The sequence below is a fragment of the Cydia fagiglandana genome, chromosome 13, assembly GCF_963556715.1.
Source record: "Cydia fagiglandana chromosome 13, ilCydFagi1.1, whole genome shotgun sequence".
NCBI lineage: Eukaryota > Metazoa > Arthropoda > Insecta > Lepidoptera > Tortricidae > Cydia > Cydia fagiglandana.
Window position 1 is genome coordinate 5,617,291 of NC_085944.1, and position 25,698 is coordinate 5,642,988.

General features: G+C 42.5%; 1 protein-coding gene across 1 annotated transcript in view; it reads right to left on the minus strand.

The window, feature by feature from the left end:
- Nucleotides 1-24,910, minus strand: part of LOC134670113 (protein flightless-1) — a 35,305-nt gene extending 10,395 nt beyond the window's left edge. Inside the window, exons 1-22 of the mRNA XM_063527802.1 lie at nucleotides 24,770-24,910; nucleotides 24,546-24,656; nucleotides 24,191-24,429; nucleotides 23,026-23,187; nucleotides 22,428-22,642; nucleotides 20,522-20,744; nucleotides 16,188-16,429; nucleotides 15,268-15,424; nucleotides 13,552-13,684; nucleotides 12,122-12,235; nucleotides 11,060-11,242; nucleotides 10,123-10,256; nucleotides 8,649-8,820; nucleotides 7,856-8,022; nucleotides 6,742-6,868; nucleotides 5,870-5,991; nucleotides 5,162-5,372; nucleotides 3,901-3,981; nucleotides 3,376-3,555; nucleotides 2,373-2,485; nucleotides 1,806-1,956; nucleotides 10-174 (exon numbers count right to left, since the gene is read on the minus strand). Coding sequence (XP_063383872.1) covers nucleotides 10-174; nucleotides 1,806-1,956; nucleotides 2,373-2,485; nucleotides 3,376-3,555; nucleotides 3,901-3,981; nucleotides 5,162-5,372; nucleotides 5,870-5,991; nucleotides 6,742-6,868; nucleotides 7,856-8,022; nucleotides 8,649-8,820; nucleotides 10,123-10,256; nucleotides 11,060-11,242; nucleotides 12,122-12,235; nucleotides 13,552-13,684; nucleotides 15,268-15,424; nucleotides 16,188-16,429; nucleotides 20,522-20,744; nucleotides 22,428-22,642; nucleotides 23,026-23,187; nucleotides 24,191-24,429; nucleotides 24,546-24,656; nucleotides 24,770-24,832 — 3,465 coding nt within the window. The 5' untranslated portion in view covers nucleotides 24,833-24,910. The remainder of the gene's footprint in view (nucleotides 1-9; nucleotides 175-1,805; nucleotides 1,957-2,372; nucleotides 2,486-3,375; nucleotides 3,556-3,900; nucleotides 3,982-5,161; nucleotides 5,373-5,869; nucleotides 5,992-6,741; nucleotides 6,869-7,855; nucleotides 8,023-8,648; nucleotides 8,821-10,122; nucleotides 10,257-11,059; nucleotides 11,243-12,121; nucleotides 12,236-13,551; nucleotides 13,685-15,267; nucleotides 15,425-16,187; nucleotides 16,430-20,521; nucleotides 20,745-22,427; nucleotides 22,643-23,025; nucleotides 23,188-24,190; nucleotides 24,430-24,545; nucleotides 24,657-24,769) is intronic.
- Nucleotides 24,911-25,698: the final 788 nt, after the last annotated feature.

The window sequence follows — 25,698 nt, forward strand, 5'->3', positions numbered from 1 at the left end:
ATATCTCACCTGGCAGAAATCGGTGCACTTCTCAGAGACGGTGAAGTATCCCTTCTCGTTGGAGCAGCGGAACAGCCTCGTGTAGTTGAGGAAATCTGCATCAGTGTCGTATTCCTTACGGCCGCCCAGCGCCACCCAGAAGAAGTTGTCCGGCTCGCTGCCCTCGGTCAACACCTTCAAAACAACAAGGAGTTAAACATGTATAAACACTAAAAATACACACATGTGATGATGATGATGTCCTCCCAGACGTATCCGTCGACGGCGACACCCGGACAAATCAGTATCAGGTATTCAGTAAAGCCTGACGTGCATGGGCTCGAAAGTGACTTGCGAAACCGAGTTTTGTTTTAAACTTCCGGCCGCAAGACATACAGTAAAGCTCGCTATTTGAGTCGTAAGTGTATGTGTATTGATATATATGTGTATATTATATATATCATCGTCTAGTACACACAACACAAGCCTTATTGAGCTTACTGTGGGACTAGGTCGTTTTGTGTAAAATTATCCTATAATATTTATTTATTTATTGCCAATGATACTCCTAAAGTATGATTAGGGGAATCAACTTTTTCTTGTTATCCATTGTCATGGTTACTCGCCCGGGTCATTGTTAAAACCCTAGTTTTATGGTACATATTAAAAATAACCAACCGTACATTTTTGCAGTTATAAGATCATTCTGTAAGGGGTCATCTCATCTACTTAGCAACATAATGCTGTCAGTTATATTAGTAGAACGTTCTACTGAACGTAAACTACGTAGTTTATGTATTCTAACAAACTATGCTACTGTTGTCGCCTGGCTGACGGGACATAATATCAAAAAAAAGTTGATCCACCCATTAGGTAAATTCATTATTTTGAACAAAATTTGGAGTTTGAAACAACCAAATAATGCTGACATTACATTGGGCTCCTACCTACAGTGTTCAATAATTAATAACATTTGTCGCTAGATGTCGTTGTCTGCATCCTGAATCACGCTATAGGTTTGTTCTCTCAAACTATGTATAGATTTTGACTATTTTGAGTAAATTAATCTCATCTCATCTCATACTTTCATTTCACGGAAGAAGGGTGAGAAGGACCAATAGATGAAAAGGTTGAATAATATTTTTGATACGCAATCTCGCAAATACCAGCGAGATGTATGCGTGATGATTCTTTAATACCAAACATATTAAATCTAACTAACGGAGTGGTCGTTGTAAATAATTGTGAAGATTGAATGCCTCTGTAGGTGTAGTTGAACTGTATTTGAATCTACAGTTGACGTCAAAGATGTGTTCACATTTTTCGCCTTATTATAAAGGAGTACAGGTGTAGTGATTATTTTCCATCGTATTTACACGGAAACTTACGAACTGTCTTGCTATTTCAGTCACGGTACAAAAAGTACTGACAGTTACTGAGGGTGATATTCCACCTGTTCAATTTCTTTGTCCAATTTGTTTGTGTATTTTGTCTTACATATTTTTATGCGCTACATGTGTAAACAAATCTTTGACATCAACTGCACATAACCATTGTTGGAAACACGGAGGCAAACGAAGCCGGGGACGATCTCCAACTAGATGGAGCGATCAATAAAAGGGGCCCCAGCTTCAACCAGCTTTTGCTCGGTTGTCACTGTCAGAGACGCGATGAACAGGTACTGTTGGAGGCAGATCATAAAAACCAGGTATGGAGCATCCACATCCACCAATGACCGCGATCCTCAGTCATGAGGGAGCGACCACAGAGGGAGAGAGAGAGAGAGTACATAACCAAACTATATAAACCTGTGAATGTGTGATTACCTGCAGGCTGACCCAGGGACTGTTGAACTTTTGCTCGGCGATATGCTCGATGAGACGGGCGGAGTCCGCGTCAGCTTTGCTGCCGATCCACGCGTATACTATGGCTGACGAAGTGTCGTCTGAGCCCTCTAGCGGCACGTTTAAGATGTAACTGCCAAACAATATGTACGATATTAATAAAATTCTACAGCTGAAAGTTTTAAAGGTTGTAAAAAATAGGTGAGGGAAGTAGTTAACAGACGTTGACAACAGAGACCTTCCTTGCGATTCTGTTTAGAACTTAAACTGAATTGCTAAGGGACGGAGTTATGCGACTTATATAGCTCCGTCCTTTAGCAATTCAGTTTAGGTTAGATTAGGACATCAAGGTAAGGCCCCAGATGAAAGAAGACATTAACACAATCCCCAATCCCATGTAGATCACTGGGTAGACCAAGAGATTAGCATCGATTTTCAGTATTGAAGAAAAACTGTGTATTAGTCACCATAGGGTTTTTTTGTGCTATCGGGGCCATAGCTTAAGAACTGGTGGGATGAGTAATGATGAAAAGTAAAAACACTAAATACCAGAAAGCGCTGTTCAGCTGCGCCGCATCAGCCTTCACTTGGACGAGGCGCGTGCACAGCGCGGACCCGTTACTGCGCAACTCGAACAGTTCCACGGGCTGCTTGCCGCCCTCCTGCAACAAACAGTTACATGTCCCCTCTAATAATTCTATGAAATGCTATGGAATGTCCAAATTTTGAAATAAATTGAAATTACATTGAATAATACTATTCTATCTATTTATTCGATAAGTGCTCGAGTGGAGACCACGAACTAGCAAGCGCAGCGTAGGACGTCCACCCACAAGATGGACCGACGACCTTGTTAAGGCCGCCGGAAGACGCTGGATGCGGGTCGCTTCCAACCGGTACGAATGGAGGTCCAAGGGGGAGGCCTATGTTCAGCAGTGGACGTCTTGTGGCTGAGATGATGATGATCTATCTATTTGACCTGGCGCGTACGCCTGCAGAACCTTTGCCGCGCTCTGACTTTTACACACTAAGTCTTCTGTTCTGTTCACTTTTTGATATTGTTTACCACGTAAATAGTTTACCGCGTTCGCCGTTGCGCGTAATGTAAACGTGTAACAATGACTTCTCTAAGACTAGCGAGGAAAAAAATGATTTGATTTGCCATTCTATGAGTAATGAATCGTAATTTATTGCCTCCTTTCGCCAGAAATTAAATAAATCAATCAGTGGACTCACCGGCGGCTGGTTCCTCTTGCCGTCCCGTATGATGAACCGCCGGTGGAAGTGCGACATGAACTTGAGGCTCTCCTGCTGCTGGTGCGTCCGCACCACCTCCAGCCGCTTGCAGAGCTGCTTGAACTTGCGCTCGAGACCGAACAGATCAGGTGACTCACCGGCGGCTGGTTCCTCTTGCCGTCCCGTATGATGAACCGGCGGTGGAAGTGCGACATGAACTTGAGGCTCTCCTGCTGCTGGTGCGTCCGCACCACCTCCAGCCGCTTGCAGAGCTGCTTGAACTTGCGCTCGAGACCGAACAGATCAGTTGACTCACCGGCGGCTGGTTCCTCTTGCCGTCCCGTATGATGAACCGCCGGTGGAAGTGCGACATGAACTTGAGGCTCTCCTGCTGCTGGTGCGTCCGCACCACCTCCAGCCGCTTACAGAGCTGCTTGAACTTGCGCTCGAGACCGAACGTGAACGTCAGCCAGCCCATATTGGGCGCGCGCCGGCCCTGGAATATTTCAAGATTTTAAAATGTTGAAGCAGTATCACGATACTGCCAAGGTGCCAAATTTTGAGAATAAGAGGAGGCTCTTTCCCAGCAGTGGTGTATTATTCCATGTTTTATAAATGTTCTAACTGGCATGAAAGTCGGAAAGAATTCTTTCTTGTAAGCGGAAAAAATTCTAAAGCGAATATACCCTCAAACTCATACGTGCGAGTCTGACATTTTGTTGGATACTTTGATTCAACCTTATACTGGCTCGAGATGCGTACTTATCTGTCGATATATTTATAGACATAAGGAGAAGGTTCTTGTGTAAAAATCTGAACAGGAATAGAGAGAGGCACCTACCTGCCAAAAGTACACCACCCACGTGACCGCGTCCGCGTCTCCTTCTTCGTCGCCGTTAGAGCTCTCGCTTTCGTCTTCCGGCTGTGAAACAGAAATACGTATAAAACGCCACATTCTATTACCATTAGTTATTAAAATACGGCTTATGTAGAAGATAGGGGACCATTGGGCAGTCGGTAGGCTCGGGCACCCTCTTGTAAATCAGGACTTATTACCCTCACCCTCAAGCATCTGACAATAAAGTTCAGTCATTTTTGTCTCTTTGTCTGAATCGATGTTCAGTGGCAGCTATAATTCGTTTTTTTTAGCATTGGAAATAAGGTAAACAATCTTGATGTGTCTTTTAATTGAAAAACACTTTTTAAAAATAAGTCACGGCAAATGTGTAACAATTATGAATCTAATACGATCATTTATATTCTTCTGCTTTCATAATAATTTTTGATTTTTAAAAAGCGGTTTTCAATTAAAAGACATGTCAAGATCGCTTACCTTCTTGCAAGTTCTTTCTAATGCTAAAAAAAACGAACTATAGGGTCTATAGGCTAGACAGCCCCTGACCCTCAAGAACACTCATTGAAAGAAAAGGGCATTCGCCCGCGGCTGTAAATCTTTGTTACCCCACAAATGCCACTATTAATAGTATAGGTGTTATTTATACTAACCGCTGGCAGGATGTACCGGCACAGGAACACGTAGCAGTCCTGCGAGTGGAACACGCCTAGCTCGGAGTCAGGCAGGCGGACGAAGTGCCGTCCCTCAAGTACGAACGTCTCCATGGCCTCTAAGTCTTCGTTCCATTCGTCAACGGCTAGATGAGTCCTTGCTACGCCACTGTCGATATTACTCGATTTTATTATACTAACCGCAGGCAGGATGTACCGACACAGGAATACGTAGCAGTCCTGCGAGTGGAACACGCCTAGCTCGGAGTCAGGCAGGCGGACGAAGTGCCGTCCTTCAAGTACGAACGCCTCCATAAGTCTTCGTTCCATTCGTCAACGGCTAGATGAGTCCCTGCTACGCCACTGTCGATATTACTCGATATTATAATACTAACCGCAGGCAGGATGTACCGACACAGGAATACGTAGCAGTCCTGCGAGTGGAACACGCCTAGCTCAGAGTCAGGCAGGCGGACGAAGTGCCGTCCCTCTAATACGAACGCCTCCATGGCCCCTAAGTCTTCGTTCCATTCGTCAACGGCTAGATGAGTCCTTGCTACGCCACTGTCGATATTACTCGATATTATTATACTAACCGCAGGCAGGATGTACCGGCACAGGAACACGTAGCAGTCCTGCGAGTGGAACACGCCTAGCTCGGAGTCAGGTAAGCGTACGAAGTGCCGTCCTTCAAGTACGAACGCCTCCATGGCTTCGAGGTCTTCGTTCCATTCGTCGGCGAGCGTCTTGGCTTCGGCCGCTGGCATTGATGGCTGACGCGGTGTGAAGAGCGCTGATAAGTCCGCTCTGGTAATACAAACATTTAAGAAAAGCGAGTAAATAAATAGTTTAATTGCTATTTTGCTCTTCAAACAAAAAACCTATACAATCGCGTATTTTTTTAAATCATTTGCAGATATTGTATAGGTTACATACAGGCTTTCGGTTCTCTCACTTACATTTTGCGGACCGGCTTGTGTATGGCGATTGGCGTTCCTGCTTTCATTCCCTGAGTCAAAAGCTAAAGCTCGTGACATGACAAGTAAGGTGCTAAAAGAAGCTTATGGACACGGGACGCCTAAGAGCGGACGCTCCTAGCGACGTCGTATGAGGGGAGCCGACTCTAAAGGCTGATTTAGACGGTGCGTGAACTCGTATGCGATTTTATTTACATTGAGGACTATTGGTTACATCCAACTCGGTCGATCTATCAAAAACCGCAATGTAATGAAACTCGCATGTGAGTTCTCGCACCGTCTAAATGAGCCTTAAGTGAATGGGATAAGGCTAAGAGGAAGACTTACTTGGTTTCTTGTCGCTTGGCCCAGCTGGCGAGGTCGGCGCCGGTGCGCGCCACCGACTCGGCCGTGCGCGTGAAGTCTACTGCGATCACCTCCTCCCAACCCAGGAAATATGTCTTGAATATCTGCACAAAAATACTAACATTATAAAAGGTCGGGCTGCTCTAGGGATGTGGTGTAGGGACTGCTCTGTCGTAGACATACTGATACAGATGTAGTGCATAATTGATTTCCATCGTTTTTTTCTTGGTAACGTTCGTATTTGTCATGCTACTTCAGTAAACTTCAGTAGTTTTTGTACCGAGACTGAATGGAATAGCAAGACATGTTCGTACGTTTCTGTGAAAAACCGATATAAAATATTTATGCATTATACTACATACGATATGGAACACCGCTTGCGTTGCGTGCCCCTAAGCGTATGGACGTCTGACAATATTATACAGGTTCATTGTGAGCGTAGGACGTGCTTTGGTCGAGGAAAACAAAGGTCCGCGAGCGCGGTCGAGCCATGGGCATACGCAGCATTTTTTAAAGGGTGGGGCAGAATTAGGGGAGGCTGGGTATGTTGTAACAGGGTACGGTTGAAACAGAAATTCTTAGCTTATGGTCAGGGACCAGGGTGGGGCAACTGCCCCACCTTGCCCCACCGTGGGTACGCCTATTGGTCGAACCGTTCGCGGATTGGTTATTGGGTCTAGCTCTAATCTAAGTAAAGACATAGTTTCGTGGCAACCTCAGGTGTCTTTACACATTTTTCTACACAACTCTATTTGTGAAATGTTAAACCGATAGTGTACCTGAGTCTCAGTCCTATTAACATTTTGTTATACAACTTTGAACTCTATTTCTTAACCGTTAAACCGCAGTTGTACCTGTGTCTCGGTGCCTTCTTGCAGGCGCGTGACGAGAGCGTACTCCACACGCTCCACCATGTTGAATAACTCCTGCGCTAGCTTCACGGCCGCCGCGCGCACTAACCGGGAAGACTTCTTGCCGAACCTGATGCGAAATAATGAGACTCAATAAAAAATTTGATCTGTTGGTAATTAATTAATAAATTCAACTGAAAAACAAAAACTGTTGCAAAGGCCAAAGAGTAGTAATAAAGATCGCAATAATGGCCGCTACATTTATAGGTTTAATGTTACATTCCATTTCTGACCGCAGCTGCACTACTGGTACTGAACGCGTCGTTGGTACTGTCAATTTCCATAGTAAAATGAACAGTATTGCAGCTGTCGTTGGAAATGGACTGTCACCTTAATGCTGCTCTCGTCCAATGGATTTGGGCAATCAATAAAGTCGAACAATTTGGATCAACTAGGCGCTAATTATTATAAGGAGGGTCCTCATTAAGCAAACAGCCTCGCAAGGAAATTGCCACGCGAAACAGCTCGGTCGGTGTAGACATGCCGTAGCAATGCGGCCGAGGCACCTGTAGAAAGACCGAGCGGCTTCGCGTGGATGTTTCAACATCGAACTCACTACCCCGACGTGCATCCAGTATGACCACGTTGCGCGTAGCTATAGCGCCTTGCGCTAGTGAAGCTGCCTCGGGTTGGGGTAACTCTAGGTATATACCGAGCTCCATGCGGTAAAGTTGCATTATACTGTCAACTCACCCACATTTCAATCATAGAGAGAACCATAATGTTGGTTATTGTTTAATACTTGCTTTACAAACTCTGCTCTTCAAAGTCAGTATTACCTACAGTGAAGTAAAATCGGGTATGTTGTTTTTATTTTGTACACGGCAAAAATGGTTTTGCCGCGTATCTTTTGTTGAATAAATGATTATGGTTGTCACTACTCTTATTGTTTACCCCTAATGAAGGCCTCAAGTGGAATCGGGCCATGGCATTTGAAATGTCGTATACATTGCGCGTAGCTAGAACGCCTCGCGCTAGTGGAGCTGCCTCGGGTTGGGGTAGCTACAGTTACATAACGAGCTCCACACGATGCGATTGAAGTCTACTGTCAACTCACCACACGAACACGTCGCGATGCGCGTCCAGTATGTACACATTGCGAGTAGCTAGAACGCCTCGCGCCAGTGGAGCTGCCTCGGGTTGTGGTAACTCGAGGTAGCCCATACCGAGCTCAACGCGGTAGAGGCGAGGGGGGAGCCAGCTGAAGTCTGCTGGCACGTGCTCCTGTCATCAAAGAGAGGGTTATATCCCCTGAACCGTATTTATTAACTCTACAAAAAATTATATATATATTCGACGCCGGTCTATTCGACGTTGATCTTATGGTATTCCACCTGTCCAATTTCTTTGTCCAATGTCATTGCATCTTACTCCCTCATTAAGCAAAATGTGAGACGCAATACACATTGTACAGATAGAATACCACCCTTAGATATTTTTTAAGTGCGCGCATAGTACGCAGCACATGACTACATCTTGCTATTGTATCTTCAAACTCTGTTTTAAGAAACTACTCTAATAGAGATATTCATCTGATTTCATTATACATGTGAAAGCTATCCTGTAACAGCATTATACGACCTGCATCTAAAAAAATTAGAAGGCCCTCTAGTTTTTAAATAAAAAATATAGGGGTCGTCACGTATCGAAAAGTCAAAGAGCTGGCGCGAGATAGGGAAAGTTGGAAGATACTCCACCGCAACAATATTCTTAAGCCCTATTTAGACGATGCGAGAAGAGCGTTTATGATCGGTCGAATTGGACGTAACCAACAGTCTGCAATGTAACTAAAATCGCATGCGAGTTCGCGCGCCGTCTAAATCAGCTCTTAATGATGATGATTATCTTACCTCTGGTACAAACGCGTCGCCCTCATATCCTAAAGTCTGCCAGAAAGATTTAGGTTCCTTGCCCGGCGGCTCCGCTATAAGCTCGGCCTTGTTCTTCCTCTCTTCCTTGTTTATCTTCTCTGCGAACAGGCGCGCCTTAGACTTGAGGGTGTTCTTCGCTTTTTTACCGTACCTAGGAAAAATACGGTCATTTTAGCGGGTTTATATCTTCTAGAACTAACACTAAACCTTAATCCTCCATGTAATTCGGACTTAATTTTTCTTTTTTAATACATTCAGTGCCGAAAACCCGACTATAGGGTATTTTATGATTGCGTTCCCAGGCCGGGCGACCCGATAGACCGATCGTGGTACTACAGCTTTATATGACCATATGACGAAATTGTTTAGCTTGTTTGGCTGGGTGGCAATGAATGTGTTAATTGACCATATTTTGTGCCAATCCCTACACCTTTATAAAACAGAGTCCCCCGCCGCGTCTGCCTGTTTGTGTGTATGTATGTTCGCGATAAACTCGAAAACTACTGAACGGATTTTAATGCGGTTATCACTTATCAATAGAGTGATTCTTGAGGAAGGTTTAGGTGTATAATTTGTTACGGTTTTCTGTAACCCGTGCGAAGCCGGGGCGGGTAGCTAGTTAATTACTACATTAGCCTGTTTTGCCTAAACACGTATGTCAATTTCTTTGTTTTCCACGTCAAAGAAATAACATACACACAAGGCATGTTAACAAAAGCTAGTTACAAATCTTCGCTGCCTTCCTTCGGGTTTGATTTGGTTGACAGAGCTTGATTGATAGTTACCACAGGTATATAACGAGGCCGGTGTCCAGTATGAACACGTGGCGAGGATCGAGCGAGGCGGCGGACACTTCCACGGGTACCAAGTGGACGCCGCTGCCGTGCGCGTGCACTCGGTATAGACGCGTCACGTAGCGTCTGTCTCGAGTAGTGACAGTAGTGATAGTTACCACAGGTATATAATCAGGCCGGTGTCCAGTATGAACACGTGGCGAGGATCGAGCGAGGCGGCGGACACTTCGACAGGTACCAAGTGGACGCCGCTGCCGTGCGCGTGCACTGGGTATAGACGGGTCACGTAGCGTCTGTCTCGAGTAGTGACAGTAGTGATAGTTACCACAGGTATATAATGAGGCCGGTGTCCAGTATGAACACGTGGCGAGGATCGAGCGAGGCGGCGGATACTTCGACAGGCACCAAGTGGACGCCGCTGCCGTGCGCGTGCACTCGGTATAGACGGGTCACGTAGCGTCTGTCTCGAGTAGTGACAGTAATGATAGTTACCACAGGTATATAATGAGGCCGGTGTCCAGTATGAACACGTGGCGAGGATCGAGCGAGGCGGCGGATACTTCGACAGGTACCAAGTGGACGCCGCTGCCGTGCGCGTGCACTCGGTATAGACGGGTCACGTAGCGTCTGTCTCGAGTAGTGACAGTAATGATAGTTACCACAGGTATATAATGAGGCCGGTGTCCAGTATGAACACGTGGCGAGGATCGAGCGAGGCGGCGGACACTTCGACAGGTACCAAGTGGACGCCGCTGCCGTGCGCGTGCACTCGGTATAGACGGGTCACGTAGCGCTGTAGACAAGCAGGAAAATCAGAACAGGTATCTTTATGGGACACAATCCATACTAATATTATAAATGCGAAAGTGTGTCTGTCTGTTACCTCTTCACGCTTAAGCCGCAGAACCGATTTAGTTGCAATTTGGTATAGAGATAGTTTGAGTCCCGGGGAAGGACATAGGATAGTATTTTATGTCGGAAATCATCCCTGAAGAGAGTGCAAAGGGGGTGGAATTGAAAGAGTTAATGAATTGCCTAATAATTGAAATAAGCAATTCGCGAATTGAATTATTGCTATTAGGATTATCCAGGCGCTATACCTACTTTAGCTGGCAAAGTCGCGGGCAAAAGCTATTATTATTATAGCTTTTTTGTGATATATCACATGGCTACCCTGTCAATCGTGTTTACACGGCTTCCTCCTTCCTCTGATATCCCTTACCATCTTTGAAGCTTACTCTCAACACAGGAAATTCTAGCGATTCTACTTTGACGCGTGCCAAATTAACTTACCGGTATGGGCTTTTCAAACGCGTTTAGTGCTGTTATTTAAATCCTATAGGAATAGGATACGGTGCTTCGGCAAGCCGTTAAGATATAATGCATAATCTAATAAAACATGGTCTTCTCTTCCCAGAGTGACACAAGCCTACGTCACAATAACATGGCCGCTATATATAGCGCTATCGCATATTATCATATAGCGCTGTCGAATGATGACGTAGGCTTGTGTCAGTCAGGTGACCTAGAAAAGACGGGAATAGAGTACCAGGCGGAGTATATTATTATACCATGATATAATGTATGTTCACTGACCGGTTCGTCCACGGTGAAGAAGCCGGAAGCGGTGTGCGCGCCCTGGATGTAGACGGGCGGTGTGGGAAAGAGAGCGAGGAACTCCTCGGACTCGTCGCCCTGCTCGTGGCGCTGCGTGCGCTTGGCGCCGAGCAGGTTGCGCAGGTTAACGGCGTGCATGGCCGCGCATGCGCCTTTGTCCAGCTGGATAGAAAAAAAAAGTTTAAATCTGATCATTTCATTTCAAACCTGACTAAAAAACCAGATAATGCTTTATCAGCATCAGATCAATAGCTATCGACTCAAATTGTACTTATAGGTAACTCGGTCAGATATCTAACAACACAAATAGTAATCGGGTACAGTCGCCATCAGATATATCGGAAGGGCCATGGTGTTCACAATATCTGAACACGCGCTCTAACGCCTTGACAATAGAGGCGTGTTCAGATATTTGTGAGCGCCTTGGCCGCTCCGATATATCTGATGGCGACTGTACATTTAAACACTGTAATTTGAACATTATTATAGAAAAAAAACAATTATCCAATAGAAAAACTAAAATATGTATAGCACAATCCAGCTAGATATAATTTGAAAATATTTAATAACATAACATAACTTATAAATAATAAAACTGTCAGAAAAGTCAAAAAGGCCATATTGTGTCAAACACAGTTGCTAGCTAGCTAGTACTACTAGTATTTTTTCACCACACCTTACACCAGTGAGGCAAAGTCAAATTTTGAGTTGTTTTCTTATGTTTGCTGGTAAATTTAGTTTTAAATGATGATTTTGGATGATAAATATTTAATAACATTCATGTGGATTTGATTTGGTTTGATTTTGTTTGATATTTAATATTTGCTTCGGGTTGGTGTGGAGAAAAATTCTGTGTTTAACAAGGGGGCAAATTTTGTTTAACCCTCGTGCTTTGAAACCCTCGCAACGCTCAAGATTCCATTTTTCGAACCACTCGCTACGCTTGTGGTTCAATTTAGGAATCTTTCACTTGCTCGGGTATCATTATTAGCGGTTAAACAACAACTTTGCCCCCTTGTAAAACAAATAACTATTTCTTACCGTGGCCTTAGATCCAATCCAGAAATGGATATCCCACGTGAGCTGCCCTTGCTCCTCCAGCGCCGTCTTCAGAATGATATAACACTCTCCCTCGAAGAACTTGCCTTGCGCCACCTGCGACAATGGATGTTGTCACAACTTGAGATCATTATTACGTACGTTACACATTACAATAAATACTACGTTATATTTGAAGCAAACAATCAGTAATGTAGTGTTCTATAGTAGCAACGAACTATAAACAGTTGACGAAATTTCAAATTGTAAAAACTATTTTTGTATTATTATATTTTGAGTATGGATTGTTTTTAAACTTTTTGTTATGTAGACTTGTACAGTAATCCATAAATGTTAGGAGTGCAAATTTCAAAATATTCGTTTTAAACTTTGTTTGCCAAGGAAGTCAACAGACGCGCGCGTCTATAGTGCAATATCAACCTTCGTGCATTCCGACAAAGTTCATGTTCAAGTGTGGGGCCACAGGACATATATATATATATTGTCAACAAGGTTATTTGAAATAAATATTATTCTTATTCTTAAGTGGCATTCAAAGGGTTATTCCAAGATGGCAATATTTTCTTTTAAGACTTAAGCGGGCCGGGCGGTTGCGTTATGCCAGCGGTCGGCAACCTTTTAGCAGCCAAGGGCCACAAAGTAGTAAACGGAGGTGACGCGGGCCGTACTGTGTTAATATTTATGACTTTATGAGGGGATCCTATCCTATCTCATCGCATAATAATTGATTGTCATAATGTAATGTTACGCATAAATCTCTTTTCGCATATTTTTTCTCCAGCTGAAACAGAAAGTATTTTGCATAGGTTGTGTAGAATAGGGTAGGTTAGGTTTGTGTTATAATTTTTCAGAAATGTTAATATTTCCAACACACACTGAGAGAAAAATCATCACCAGGAATTAAAAAACAGTTCTGTACTGGGGGAAAAAATGAAGTTTTAGTAATAATTATGGACGTCTCACTATTTCTGTAAAGTTTATTTATTTCTACAAACAGCTCAGTAATCCCAAATATAATTTCAACAAACTGATAATAGAAATAGCAAGAACTAATAGAAATTGCAAAAGTCAATTTGTTCCTATATGCTATTAGTTAACTCTCCTTGTCCCCGGATTAAGTTTATTTTTGTAATTCTAAGTGTGTTTTTGTTGTACTTTTCTCTCAGTGCAATAACAATTATGCGAAATGAGTTTTAACTATGCGTAACATTACATTAGGACAATCAATTATTATGCGATCCAATATGGACCCAGCTTGAACGCAAGCGCGCGCCAACCAACCGCGCGCTTTAGGAAGTAACCAGAAAAAAATCAGCTTTAAAAATTCCGACTGATGAAAAACAAAGATCCAAATAACTATAGTTTAAACGGCGGCCCATTTTTGTACAATTACAATATGTACAAAACATTACCTCTTCCACGGGCGCCGGTATAAAGTTCTCGATCTCCCAGACCTGCAGCCCGGGCGTCTGCCCCGTATCCTCGTCGAAGAACTCAGAGTAGTCCAGCGGCGGCTTTTCTAAGCTCTCGTCCCAGCGTTTAGGCCTAAAATCATACACTCAATATAGGACATAAGATATAATTGGTCAAGCAGATCTTGTCAGTAGAAAAAGGCCAAGGCTTGACCATCTATAGTTGTCGTTTTTGGAGTTCCGTACCCAAAGGGTAAAAACGGGACCCTATATTACTAATTGTAAGATTCCACTGTCCGTCTATTTGTCTGTCTGTCACCAGGCTGTATCTCATGAACAGTTGAAATTTTCACAGATGACGTATTTCTGTTACCGCTATAATTTTAAAAAATCGTGGGCCATTTAGGTGATAATACGGATGAAAAAAAATATGAATAGCAATCTTGGGGCCTTTCTTTAGTAAATTAATCCATTCGAAAAAGGCTTCTGAAAATGCGTAATTTTTTTGTTTCCGCGATCCCGGGCCCGCATGGCTGTCCGCTCAGTGCGCAACGAGCTGCGTTTGGAGAAGGACCTAAACTCCCGGCGCCTTAGGGCCCCCCCACATCTAGCGTCTTTCGAGCGTCGGCGTCTGGTCAGCGCTATGGAAAATGACGTCGCTGCGCAGTTGCGTCGACGTTGCGTCGAGCAGTGGCCATAGAGTTGTAGACGCCGACGCTCGAAAGACGCTAGATGTGGGGGGGCCCTTAAGGGTAAGCGTATGATAAGCACTCACTTGAGCTCGCTGTTGGGAGGTAACTCGACGTTGGCTTGCGTGTTGGCCTGCTCCTGCATGCCACGGAGTATCATAGCGGATTCGCGCTCGCCCCCCGTGGCCTCGGTGCGGCCGCGACGCAAACGAAGTTTGCGAGAGATATCGGGTCCGATTTTAAAGGGTTAAGGGTAGCGAATGATAAGCACTCACTTGAGCTCGCTGTTGGGAGGTAACTCGATGTTGGCTTGCGTGTTGGCCTGCTCCTGCATGCCACGGAGTATCATAGCGGACTCGCGCTCGCCCCCCGTGGCCTCGGTGCGGCCGCGACGCAATCGAAGCTTGCGCGCGATCGGGTCCGATTTTAAAGGATTAAGGGTAGTGAATGATAAGCACTCACTTGAGCTCGCTGTTGGGAGGTAGCTCGACGTTGGCTTGCGTGTTGGCCTGCTCCTGCATGCCACGGAGTATCATAGCGGACTCGCGCTCGCCCTCCGTGGCCTCGGTGCGGCCGCGACGCAAACGAAGTTTGCGAGAGATATCGGGTCCGATTTTAAAGGGTTAAGGGCAAGCGAATGATAAGCACTCACTTGAGCTCGCTGTTGGGAGGTAACTCGACGTTGGCTTGCGTGTTGGCCTGCTCCTGCATGCCGCGGAGTATCATAGCGGATTCGCGCTCGCCTCCCGTGGCCTCGGTGCGGCCGCGACGCAAACGAAGCTTGCGCGCGATCGGGTCCTATTGTAAAGGGTTAAGGGTAGTGAATGATAAGCACTCACTTGAGCTCGCTGTTGGGAGGTAACTCGACGTTGGCTTGTGTGTTGGCCTGCTCCTGCATGCCGCGGAGTATCATAGCGGGTTCGCGCTCGCCCTCCGTGGCCTCGGTGCGGCCGCGACGCAAACGAAGCTTGCGCGCGATCGAGTCCGATTGTAAAGGGTTAAGGGTAAGAGAATGATAAGCACTCACTTGAGCTCGCTGTTGGGAGGTAACTCGACGTTGGCTTGCGTGTTGGCCTGCTCCTGCATGCCGCGGAGTATCATAGCGGACTCGCGCTCGCCCCCCGTGGCCTCGGTGCGGCCGCGACGCAAACGAAGCTTGCGCGCGATCGGGTCCGATTTTACACCTGGATAAAAATTGATTGTTTGTATATTCCTATAATTGGCTCTGTAATGCTATCTAAAAAGTCTAATGTGTCATTCATAGCTGTTGGAATTCCTTGTATAAATAAATAAATATGGCAGGCATGCAAACATAATTGTTCTTCAAAAGTAAATTATTGCACACACTGTATGAGTACCCACTTAAAATATATGTAAAGTATGACCAAAAGAAGTATGTACAGTCGCCATCACATATATCGGAGCGGCCAAGGTGCTCATAAATATCAGAAGCCGCCTCTATTGTCAAGACGGTAGAGTGCGTGTTCACAAATTTGTGAGCACCTCGGCCGCTCCGATATATCTGATGGCGATTTTACAAGAAATGTAATAAGGGTATCGAGGTCTAAGAGAAGACTTTATAGTAAAAAGTCACTGCAAACAATTGCAATTGCGCTTGCAGTGAAAAGTCGATATTGTAATAAGCTAGCCCGGAGCCGCGGACTCGCTCGAAAGGCTTGGGCGGCATGACCACTGGGTTCCTATATATCCAGAGGTTCTGATGGTATCTCAAGTATGAAGACTATAAACTCACTGCTAGGTGTGACAGGCTCTGACGTAGCCGCCCCGGCCAACTGCAACTGCGCTTGCAGTGAAAAGTCGATGTTGTAATAAGCTAAGCCGGAGCCGCGGACTCGCTCGACAGGCTTGGGCGGCATGACCACTGGGTTCCTATATATCCAGCGGTTCTGAAGGTATCTCAAGTATGAAGACTATAATAAAACTCACTGCTAGGTGTGACAGGCTCTGACGTAGCGGCCCCGGCCAACTGCAACTGCGCTTGCAGTGAAAAGTCGATGTTGTAATAAGCTAGCCCGGAGCCGCGGACTCGCTCGACAGGCTTGGGCGGCATGACCAGGTCTGGGTTCCCGTGGAGCTGGAGGCTTTCGAGGTCGCTGAGGAGGTGGATGGCGTCGGGGAGCGTGATAAGCTTGTTGCAGCTGAGGTTTAGTTTCTTGAGGGAGCCGCATCTGTGGAAAATAAATAAATTTAAGTACTTACTTAAATACTTCATCATCACTATAAATAATACAAACAATACTTATTCGATGTTTTAAAATTAAAAGTGAATAACAGGTTTACATATAGCGAAATATAAAAACTAGGAATATACTAACTGGGGAACAAATCATTATATGAAATATTTTTTGGTTTATGTTTTTGGTCACTTTGTCACTTTTTCTTTAGTTTAAGTTATCTATCTCAGTTTGGGTTTGGTATATACAGGGTGTCCCAGAATTCGACGTCAAGCCGTAAACGGATGATAGACCAAGTCATAACAGTTATCATAAAAATACAAAAAAAAATCCAACTCATGTTTTTTAAAAATTATGGTCACTTTAAAAATTCACTAAAAAATCCACATTCTGTAATGGTTCTTTAACTCTTGTTACTACAAATTCCATAATTTATTCTAATTTTTTTATTATTGTGTAATCTTGAATAATTGACTTGGTCTATCATCCGTTTACGGCTTGACGTCGAATACTGGGACACCCTGTATATACCCTTAAATAAATCCAGCGCAATTAATCAAAATTCCTAAGTGGACTGATGACCTGGTGAAGGTCGCGGGAGTCCGCTGGATGCGGGTGGCGCAAGGCACTCTTTGGGGGAGGCCTATGTCCAACAGTGGACGTCCTCTGGCTGATATGATGATGATGATGATGATGAATCAAAATTCAGTCCGTATTACGCGTTTTACGCTATTTGCATGCCTATTTCAATCTTCCAATCCAGGGTTGTAGGTTTTTTATTAAGAGTTCTTTAGTTTAGGATCAATAGATATGGTCCGATTTACAGCCGGTATGTGTTATTTATAAATGTTAAGTCGTAGGAATCGTAGGATACTAGTTTTAAAACAGTTATTATTTTGACTATCATTTCTAAAATACGAGTATTTAAATACTCTGCTACACCAAGTGTACTTCTATATTGTGAGTAAAACATTACATGTTACGAACGAAATGACCAATATTATTTATTGACCATTCATTTGTGAAATCATAATATCTTCTTTACGCACCATTGGGCGTACCAAGCGGCAAGCCTAACTTTTTATAAGTGTGTGTGGTTTTCCCACTGTTTTTATGCAACAACTGTCACTGTTATTACTTTATTACGCGATTTATCATGTCTTTTCTATTGTGAAAATATGAATAGAATTTTACTCGTGTTATTTATGTTTAATAGATTCCTCCGAGCGATATAAATGCTGTTTACGCATTGTATTAAGTAAGAAATGATCAATTTATAAATGTCTGAAGGTATAGGTACTTATTTCTTCTAATTAAATAAATAATAATTAAGTAAATTACTGATGGAGCATTCCATGAAATTGTCTATCGTTGTCCCGTACAAACGCGAAGTTTCTGAAGATTTAAAGGTATAAGAGTTTCCTTTTCTATGACAAATGGTCAAAAATATGCACAGAAAAATAATCGCCTGCTTTAAATGCCGAGAAAAAAGTCGCAACACAGGAAATAAAATGCGTTTGTACGGGACAGCCCGTGGAATGTTCCTGATGGCATCTACTATTTTTAGGAAACTCATCCTGAAACCCTTGTAATTTCTTCCAGATACTCGTAATGTGGAACTCTAAACGTTTCTTCAATCACATCCATTAGAAATCCGTTGAAACGAAAAGTGTTTTATATTATAACTTAGCATTGTAAATGAGTTAGCGGGAACGCATCGAACTCACTGGACCAATTGAGAGGAATTCAATGGATATATGAATTTAATAATTACTTCTTGGTAATTGGAGAACGTACTTTCTTAGATTTTATTGCTTCGCGTTACATTTATGTTTCATAAATCGCGTAGAATTTTTATCCAATGATTATTTACATTATATTCTTTTTTTAGTTATGCTTTTTTTTTGACATTTAGATTTTATTCTAGAAATTCTAGACTAGTATTTTTTTATACAATTTTTAGGGTTCCGTACCCAAAGGGTAAAACGGGACCCTATTACTAAGACTTCGCTGTCCGTCCGTCCGTCCGTCCGTCTGTCACCAGGCTGTATCTCACGAACCGTGATAGCTAGACAGTTGAAATTTTCACAGATGATGTATTTCTGTTGCCGCTATAACAACAAATACTAAAAACAGAATAAAATAAAGATTTAAATGGGGCTCCCATACAATAAACCTGATTTTTGACCAAAGTTAAGCAACGTCGGGAGTGGTCAGTACTTGGATGGGTGACCGTTTTTTTTTTTGCTTTTTTTTGTTTTTTTTTTTGCATTATAGTACGGGACCCTTCGTGCGCGAGTCCGACTCGCACTTGCCCGGTTTTTTTAATGTTTGACGATCCTTTTGTGAAATTCTTAGTGTTATATTTGATCTGTATAATAATCCAATGTTATTATGGAATAATATTAACATCAATAAATTGCTCTGATAATTAGATTAAGATTAATTACGATTCATAAGAGCTTTTTGCTAGGCCTACACGAATAAAGTATATTTTGAGTTTGAGTTTATTCAATCATAGTTTGTGGGATGCGGTTGAGAAACTGCACGCATGTGTTACGAGTATGTGCTAAATATGTAATACAACATGATGTTTAGAATAGAATAGAATAGAATGTTTTTATTCGTGACAAAACTTAATAGATAAAACAACAGGTAATACTACCACGGTCACGAAATGGTCCCGACTCAGCAGGTGCTAGCCTAAAGGCTAGCGCTGGTCTTCCGTCGGGGCCATGGATTATTACGTCTAAATTATAAAAGAACACATTATGACTACAATATTACATAATAAAAACTAAAATTACAGTTAATATGAGAGTTAAAATGAGTGGCGGTTGTAGAAGAGACGAAAAGCAGTAATACTAGGAATGCGTCAAGGGTGCTTAAATGTAGCTAGTCTCAAGTTTGAGGCACTCTTCGTTTAATTGGTGTTCGAGCATAAACTTTTTTAAAGTTGATTTAAAACTGTGAATGCTTTGCAGGTTCCTAATAGGAGGGATGTTGTTCCAACACTTAGTGGCTGCGTAACGAAAAAGCATATTAGTTTCGAAAAACTCATGACTGGATAAATCAGATAAAAAAAATTGAATATCTACCAAATGGCAAGATAATAACCGAGAAAAGTGGGGTAATAAAATACAGGCCTAAACTAGATACTGATAGGCGTCTCAGGCGATCATAGGGCTGGCGTTTTCTTTGCCCAGAGGCTAAGCCTAGCGGTGCAGAGGGGAACGCCGCTAGCGTTTTTGCGACCATGCCGGAAGGGAGTGATTGGGGGAAAGTTTTTTTATATTTAGTATTTAGTTTTAAGTTGTGTTTGTGTTAGCATAAGTTTAATTTGCTTGCGTATTTTTGTAATATGTTTTTATATTTGACCTAAACTACGTGTGAATGTGAATACGGGCTGAGTTAATTTTAACCAATAAACACTACTAGACTATAATATACCTGCATAATCCTTCAGGGATCATCTCCAACAGGTTGTTAGCGGCGGAGAACACCTCCATACTACACAGCTTGCCTATTCCCGATGGTATGCCCTCGAAGCCCAGTTGGTTGTTATACAGTCACTTCAGAAAAACAGTTTACAGTATGGTTACATCATACCTGCATAATCCTTCAGGGATCATCTCCAACAGGTTGTTAGCGGCGGAGAACACCTCCATACTACACAGCTTGCCTATTCCCGATGGTATGCCCTCGAAGCCCAGTTGGTTGTTATACAGTCACTTCAGAAAAACAGTTTACAGTATGGTTACATCATACCTGCATAATCCTTCAGGGATCATCTCCAACAGATTGTTAGCCGCGGAGAACACCTCCATGCTACACAGCTTGCCTATTCCCGATGGTATGCCCTCGAAGCCCAGTTGGTTGTTATACAGTCACTTCAGAAAAACAGTTTACAGTATGGTTACATCATACCTGCATAATCCTTCAGGGATCATCTCCAACAGGTTGTTAGCGGCGGAGAACACCTCCATACTACACAGCTTGCCTATTCCCGATGGTATGCCCTCGAAGCCCAGTTGGTTGTTATACAGTCACTTCAGAAAAACAGTTTACAGTATGGTTACATCATACCTGCATAATCCTTCAGGGATCATCTCCAACAGGTTGTTAGCCGCGGAGAACACCTCCATGCTACACAGCTTGCCTATTCCCGATGGTATGCCCTCGAAGTCCAGCTGGTTGTCATCTACATGCAATCGCTTCAGATTGAGGAGTTTGCACAGAGTCGCCGGGAGGCTCGTCAGTTTGTTGCGGGATAGGTTCAGGCTTTCTAGCTTCTGCCAGTTGTCGATGGCTGGAAGGAGATTGTTGATGTGAATTTAAAAATTACGGTAGACAATTAATAAATATTACCATTGAACATAATGGGACAAGCTTTCATAAAGCAACTTAATCCCACAGGAAGTTCAATAAGGCTTGGTTTTCGGGTACTTCTCACTTTATTATAACAGATTAACGAATCCCTATTATAGTAGGCTCCAAAGAAGCGAAGGTCAAGTTCGTTTATAGTGTGTCACTGTAATGTTATCAATATCATTCATACGCCAGTTCCTGTCGCGGTTTTCCTGCACGTCCGTGGACACATATTTGCAATAAGGTTTACGCAGTCGCAGTGTAGACGATATGGTACTACGAGGCCTGAGGATCGAGAAGCTCAAAAATCTACGCTAATCTAATGTGTATAGGTATGCAGAAATTGTACTCCCTTTATAAACGCGCTACAAGCCTCTATTGGCTAATGATAGTCTCTCTTAGGGCCAGTTGCATCAAACCATCGGTTACCGTTAAAGCGCTCGCTAAATTATATTGTATTAGCTAATTTTGACTTATGTATTTGTAACAAAGGGATAAAACAACCATAACCAATTAAACGTTCTTACAAATATTGACAGTCTTTATTCTGTAGTCGTCTCTAATAGTCAGGGAATGGCATGCGACACGCGCCATATTAAATAGTGGCTTGGAGAGAAATTGCTTACATAAGTGTGAAGAATACGTTATCATCCGCACCATCTGTTATGCCGCTTATGATTCTAATGAGCGAGTTGTATCATCATTCATTTTCAAGGGCACTTGCTACTTTGTATGCACGTTTATATATTTTTAACAAATTCAGTGCCAATAAGTCGACTATCGGGTAGTTTATGATTTCGTTCCCAGGCCGGACGACCCGATAGCCGGGATCGTGGTACTACTGCTTTATAAGACGAAATTGATGTGGCCTGGTGCGGACGTCTTGTTAGGCCGGGTGGCAATGAATGTGTTAAAACTGGGTAATGTATAACAACTACACTACAACATAAGTTTTATCCAACCAAGAGCACCCAAATAGAAAGCAAGCCTATCGCGATGGCAACGGGATGCGGAAAGTTTTACTAATTAAGGAAAACATGAGTTTTTCAAATATTTGTTGTAGTCCTAAGGCATCACGCCTTCCTATTTTCAGCTACTCTTCTGACCTTGCTCCACTTTAGTCCGACCGCTCGTAGTTCACTCTCGACACAGAATAAATAATAGTACTAGGTACAGAAGACTCACTCTCTAACAAAACGCGTCTGTTACGATCAGGACAGATATGATCGCTAGGTCACAATAAATAATAGTATTAGGTACAGAAGACTCACTCTCTAACAAAACGCTTCTGTTACGATCAGGACGGATATGATCGCTAGGTGGCGACAGCGCCACGCGCGGCTTTTGGCTAGCCACCAAAATTGGTGTGGAACGGATGTACTTGTAGCTGCCTGTAGCAAAGCGATGAAATCGCGGAGTGACTTATGCCTGCCTTCGACAGACCTTTTCAAATGTTTGGATCTACAATAATAGACCAACATTTTTGTCACTTCACCTGGTAAGGCCTAAAAAAGGTTAGATGCAAAATGTTTGAGAACACGACTTTTTCTCAATATTTTCAGACATTAGGTGGTGTGGTAAGAAAAGTATTACCACCGCTGGTTTTTAAAATTTGTTTTCTTACCTTGTGACACCTCTGTGATTTCATTGTCGCTAAGATTAAGCCTCTTCAGTCCGAGCAACGAGTATAGCGCATCGGGTACTTTTGTAAGGGCGTTCTTAGAGAGATCCACGTCAGAGAGGTTTGATAGTGTGTCCAGTGAGGTTGGGAGATTGGCTAGTGTGCGCTGCGTGTTTCGCATGTGTAGGGTCTCCAAGCTTTGGAGGGAAGGGAGTTGCCTGTAGAAAAATAAGATGATTTTTTAGTTGTTGTCAGTCAGTAGTTAGAAAACAAAAATCTAATTCTAATTCAACTAAAATGCTCTAAGAGAATAACAAACTTTAGGAATGAAATGAGGGAAATTTTAAGTCAATAAACAGTAATGTCTAAAGTTATGTCCATATCTGGCAAATGCGTCTAGAAGTTACAGGGTTAAAAATGAAAATTTTTAGATATATTCTTAGCGCCACTTGCACCATCCCACTAACCCAGGGTTAAGCAGTTAAACTGTTAACCCGGTGTCAATTTGTACTGGTAACCACGGTAACCCCATGTTTAACCGGTTAACCCCGGGTTAGTAGAATGGTGCAAGTGGCTCTTAGTGATCAAATTGACTAATTACCGTAGTTGGAAGAGCCCCAATGGGTTGTCGTTAAGTATCAGAGTCTGCAGGTTCGCCAGCCTCCTCGTCTGAGGTGGCAAGGTCTCCAGTAAGTTGTCAGATAAGTCAAGAAATAGAAGATCTGTCAGTTGGACAAAAAGTGTAGGCGGTATGCTTTCAATCCTGAAATAAAAAAGAGATTAAACATGTGATGTAGCTATTAATTGTCTATAAATCCTACTGAAGAGTTCTTTTTTTATTCAAGTGACTAAAATGACAGTCATATTGCCTCAATTTTTAATTTCAGTACAAAAAGTGTCCAAAGCAGGATGTTTAAATAGACAATTGGCAAATGAAACTATAAACTATGTATCAATATCCACCAATAATTATAAGAATATGAAACTTATAACAATACCCATTGGAGAGAACCATTAATAAAAGAAAACATTTTTAAAGAAAGTATGCATGGAAAAAAAACCGGGCAAGTGCGAGTCGGACTCGCGCACGAAGGGTTCCGTACCATAATGCAAAAAAAAACAAAAAAAGCAAAAACAAAAACGGTCACCCATCCAAATACTGACCACTCCCGACGTTGCTTAACTTTGGTCAAAAATCACGTTTGTTGTATGGGAGCCCCATTTAAATCTTTATTTTATTCTGTTTTTAGTATTTGTTGTTATAGCGGCAACAGAAATACATCATCTGTGAAAATTTCAACTGTCTAGCTATCACGGTTCGTGAGATACAACCTGGTGACAGACGGACGGACAGACGGACGGACAGCGAAGTCTTAGTAATAGGGTCCCGTTTTACCCTTTGGGTACGGAACCCTAAAAATTATATCCTGACAGACTTATAGGTCATATGTAAAAAATATGTATGATAGAATGCTTGGTTGAATGATTTCCTTATTTTTATACAGTTATCATTCAAGCTAAAACTGTTTATTTGCAAAAAGGTAAATACTTTACACAACCTAACCCCGTAATAAGACAGTATTAGTTGAGAAGTAGAAAATTATTGAAGACAGTTGGTTGCTTGAGTTTACAGGCCCCTAAACATACACAACTAATATAATAAACAAGACCCAATCTACCTTTGAAACTTACATTCCCAGTTGTACAGTAAATAAAAAAATACAATAAAAGAACAAAAATTAAATATCATAACAATAGTGACTCACTTATTATGGCTGAGATTCAGTACAAGTAATGATTTGGCTTTGTCCAGGCCTTCAGGGACAGCCTTCAGTCTGTTATGGGACAAGTCCAGTGTAGTCAACTCCTCCAATCGGAACAGTTCCGCAGGAATTCCCGAACTTTTCACTCGGTTTCTCCTCACATTGAGAGATCTCAAACATTTCAACTCTGTCAGCTCACCAAATAACTTTTCCAGATTATTATTTTTCAATGAGAGATTCTCCTAAAAATACACAAGATTTATATTAAATTAACCAACAAGATTTCAATTTAATAAGTTCATATAATTGTATATAAAGCAGGAGTATATTTATCACTTTATTCAATGATTAAAATTACCAATTTCATAAGTTTTCCTAATTCCTCCGGCACTTCAGTCAAATTTGTTTTGTCTAGCCTCAACCACTGAAGCCCTGTCATATATCGAATAGCATCTGGGAATTTTTCATCCTGAAATAAAGAAGTAAATTAGGACAATAACAAAAATAGTAGGACATAGGTTAGAGATATGATATCATCTTTTTTGTGGACGGCGGTATTTGAATCGTTTAAGAAATACTTACGCTGAAATCATTGCATGTGAAGTCTACACCACGTACAAATGGCAATAAGCCTGTATTAGCCATGGTTATTGTAATTTAAATCATGAAAAGACGAATTCAACTCCTTTCGTCCAATTCGAAAAAATAATTGAAAATAATGACTGATTGACATTAGTGACAGTCACTGTGACAGTTGACTTCAATGAGTGAGTGATTCATACTGAATGAATGTTTCTTTGAAATCATTCAATCATTCACTCTACCACAGATCTCACAGATCTTGGTCGATGATTGAAACGGTAAAAAATTAATAATTAACGGTAATAAATTTGTGTAAAATATGTTAATTACAACTTATGCTTTACATTTACAGTAGAGGTTTATTATCAAATGCAATATTCATGTCTAAGATATATTATCGTTTTTTAATTACCATACAAAAACCGATAACTATTTTTAGGACATCTCTAGTGTTTTTTTTTTCTGAGTTCATAAGCCCGCTCCACACTCGTGCGCGAATCGCGGCGTGAAGCCGCGAACGCGAGTCTGGAGTTGATTTCGCATATCAGCGAACTAGACTCCACACTCGCGTTCGCGGCTTCGCCCGCGATTCACGCGCATAGTCTGGAGGGCGCTATAGAGGCTTGGGATCATAGACCTAGTATTACATAGACGAGCTATACGCGTGCCTCCGTGAGGGACAAAACATACGCAAAGCGACAATATTAAAAACACGTTATAACATTACTGACAACATACCAAAAACAATCTACGTAATTCGGTCGGGTTATTTCTTGCCCACCATAAACCATACTAAATTTTTGGTGGGGAACAAACAAAAAGTGAGACTGTGACAAGGACAAGCAATAATACCGCTTTCTCTGCTACTCCTACTGAAATTTCCATAAGTGTATCTCGTTCGGTCGTTTGGCCCCTCCCCCGTGTCATCT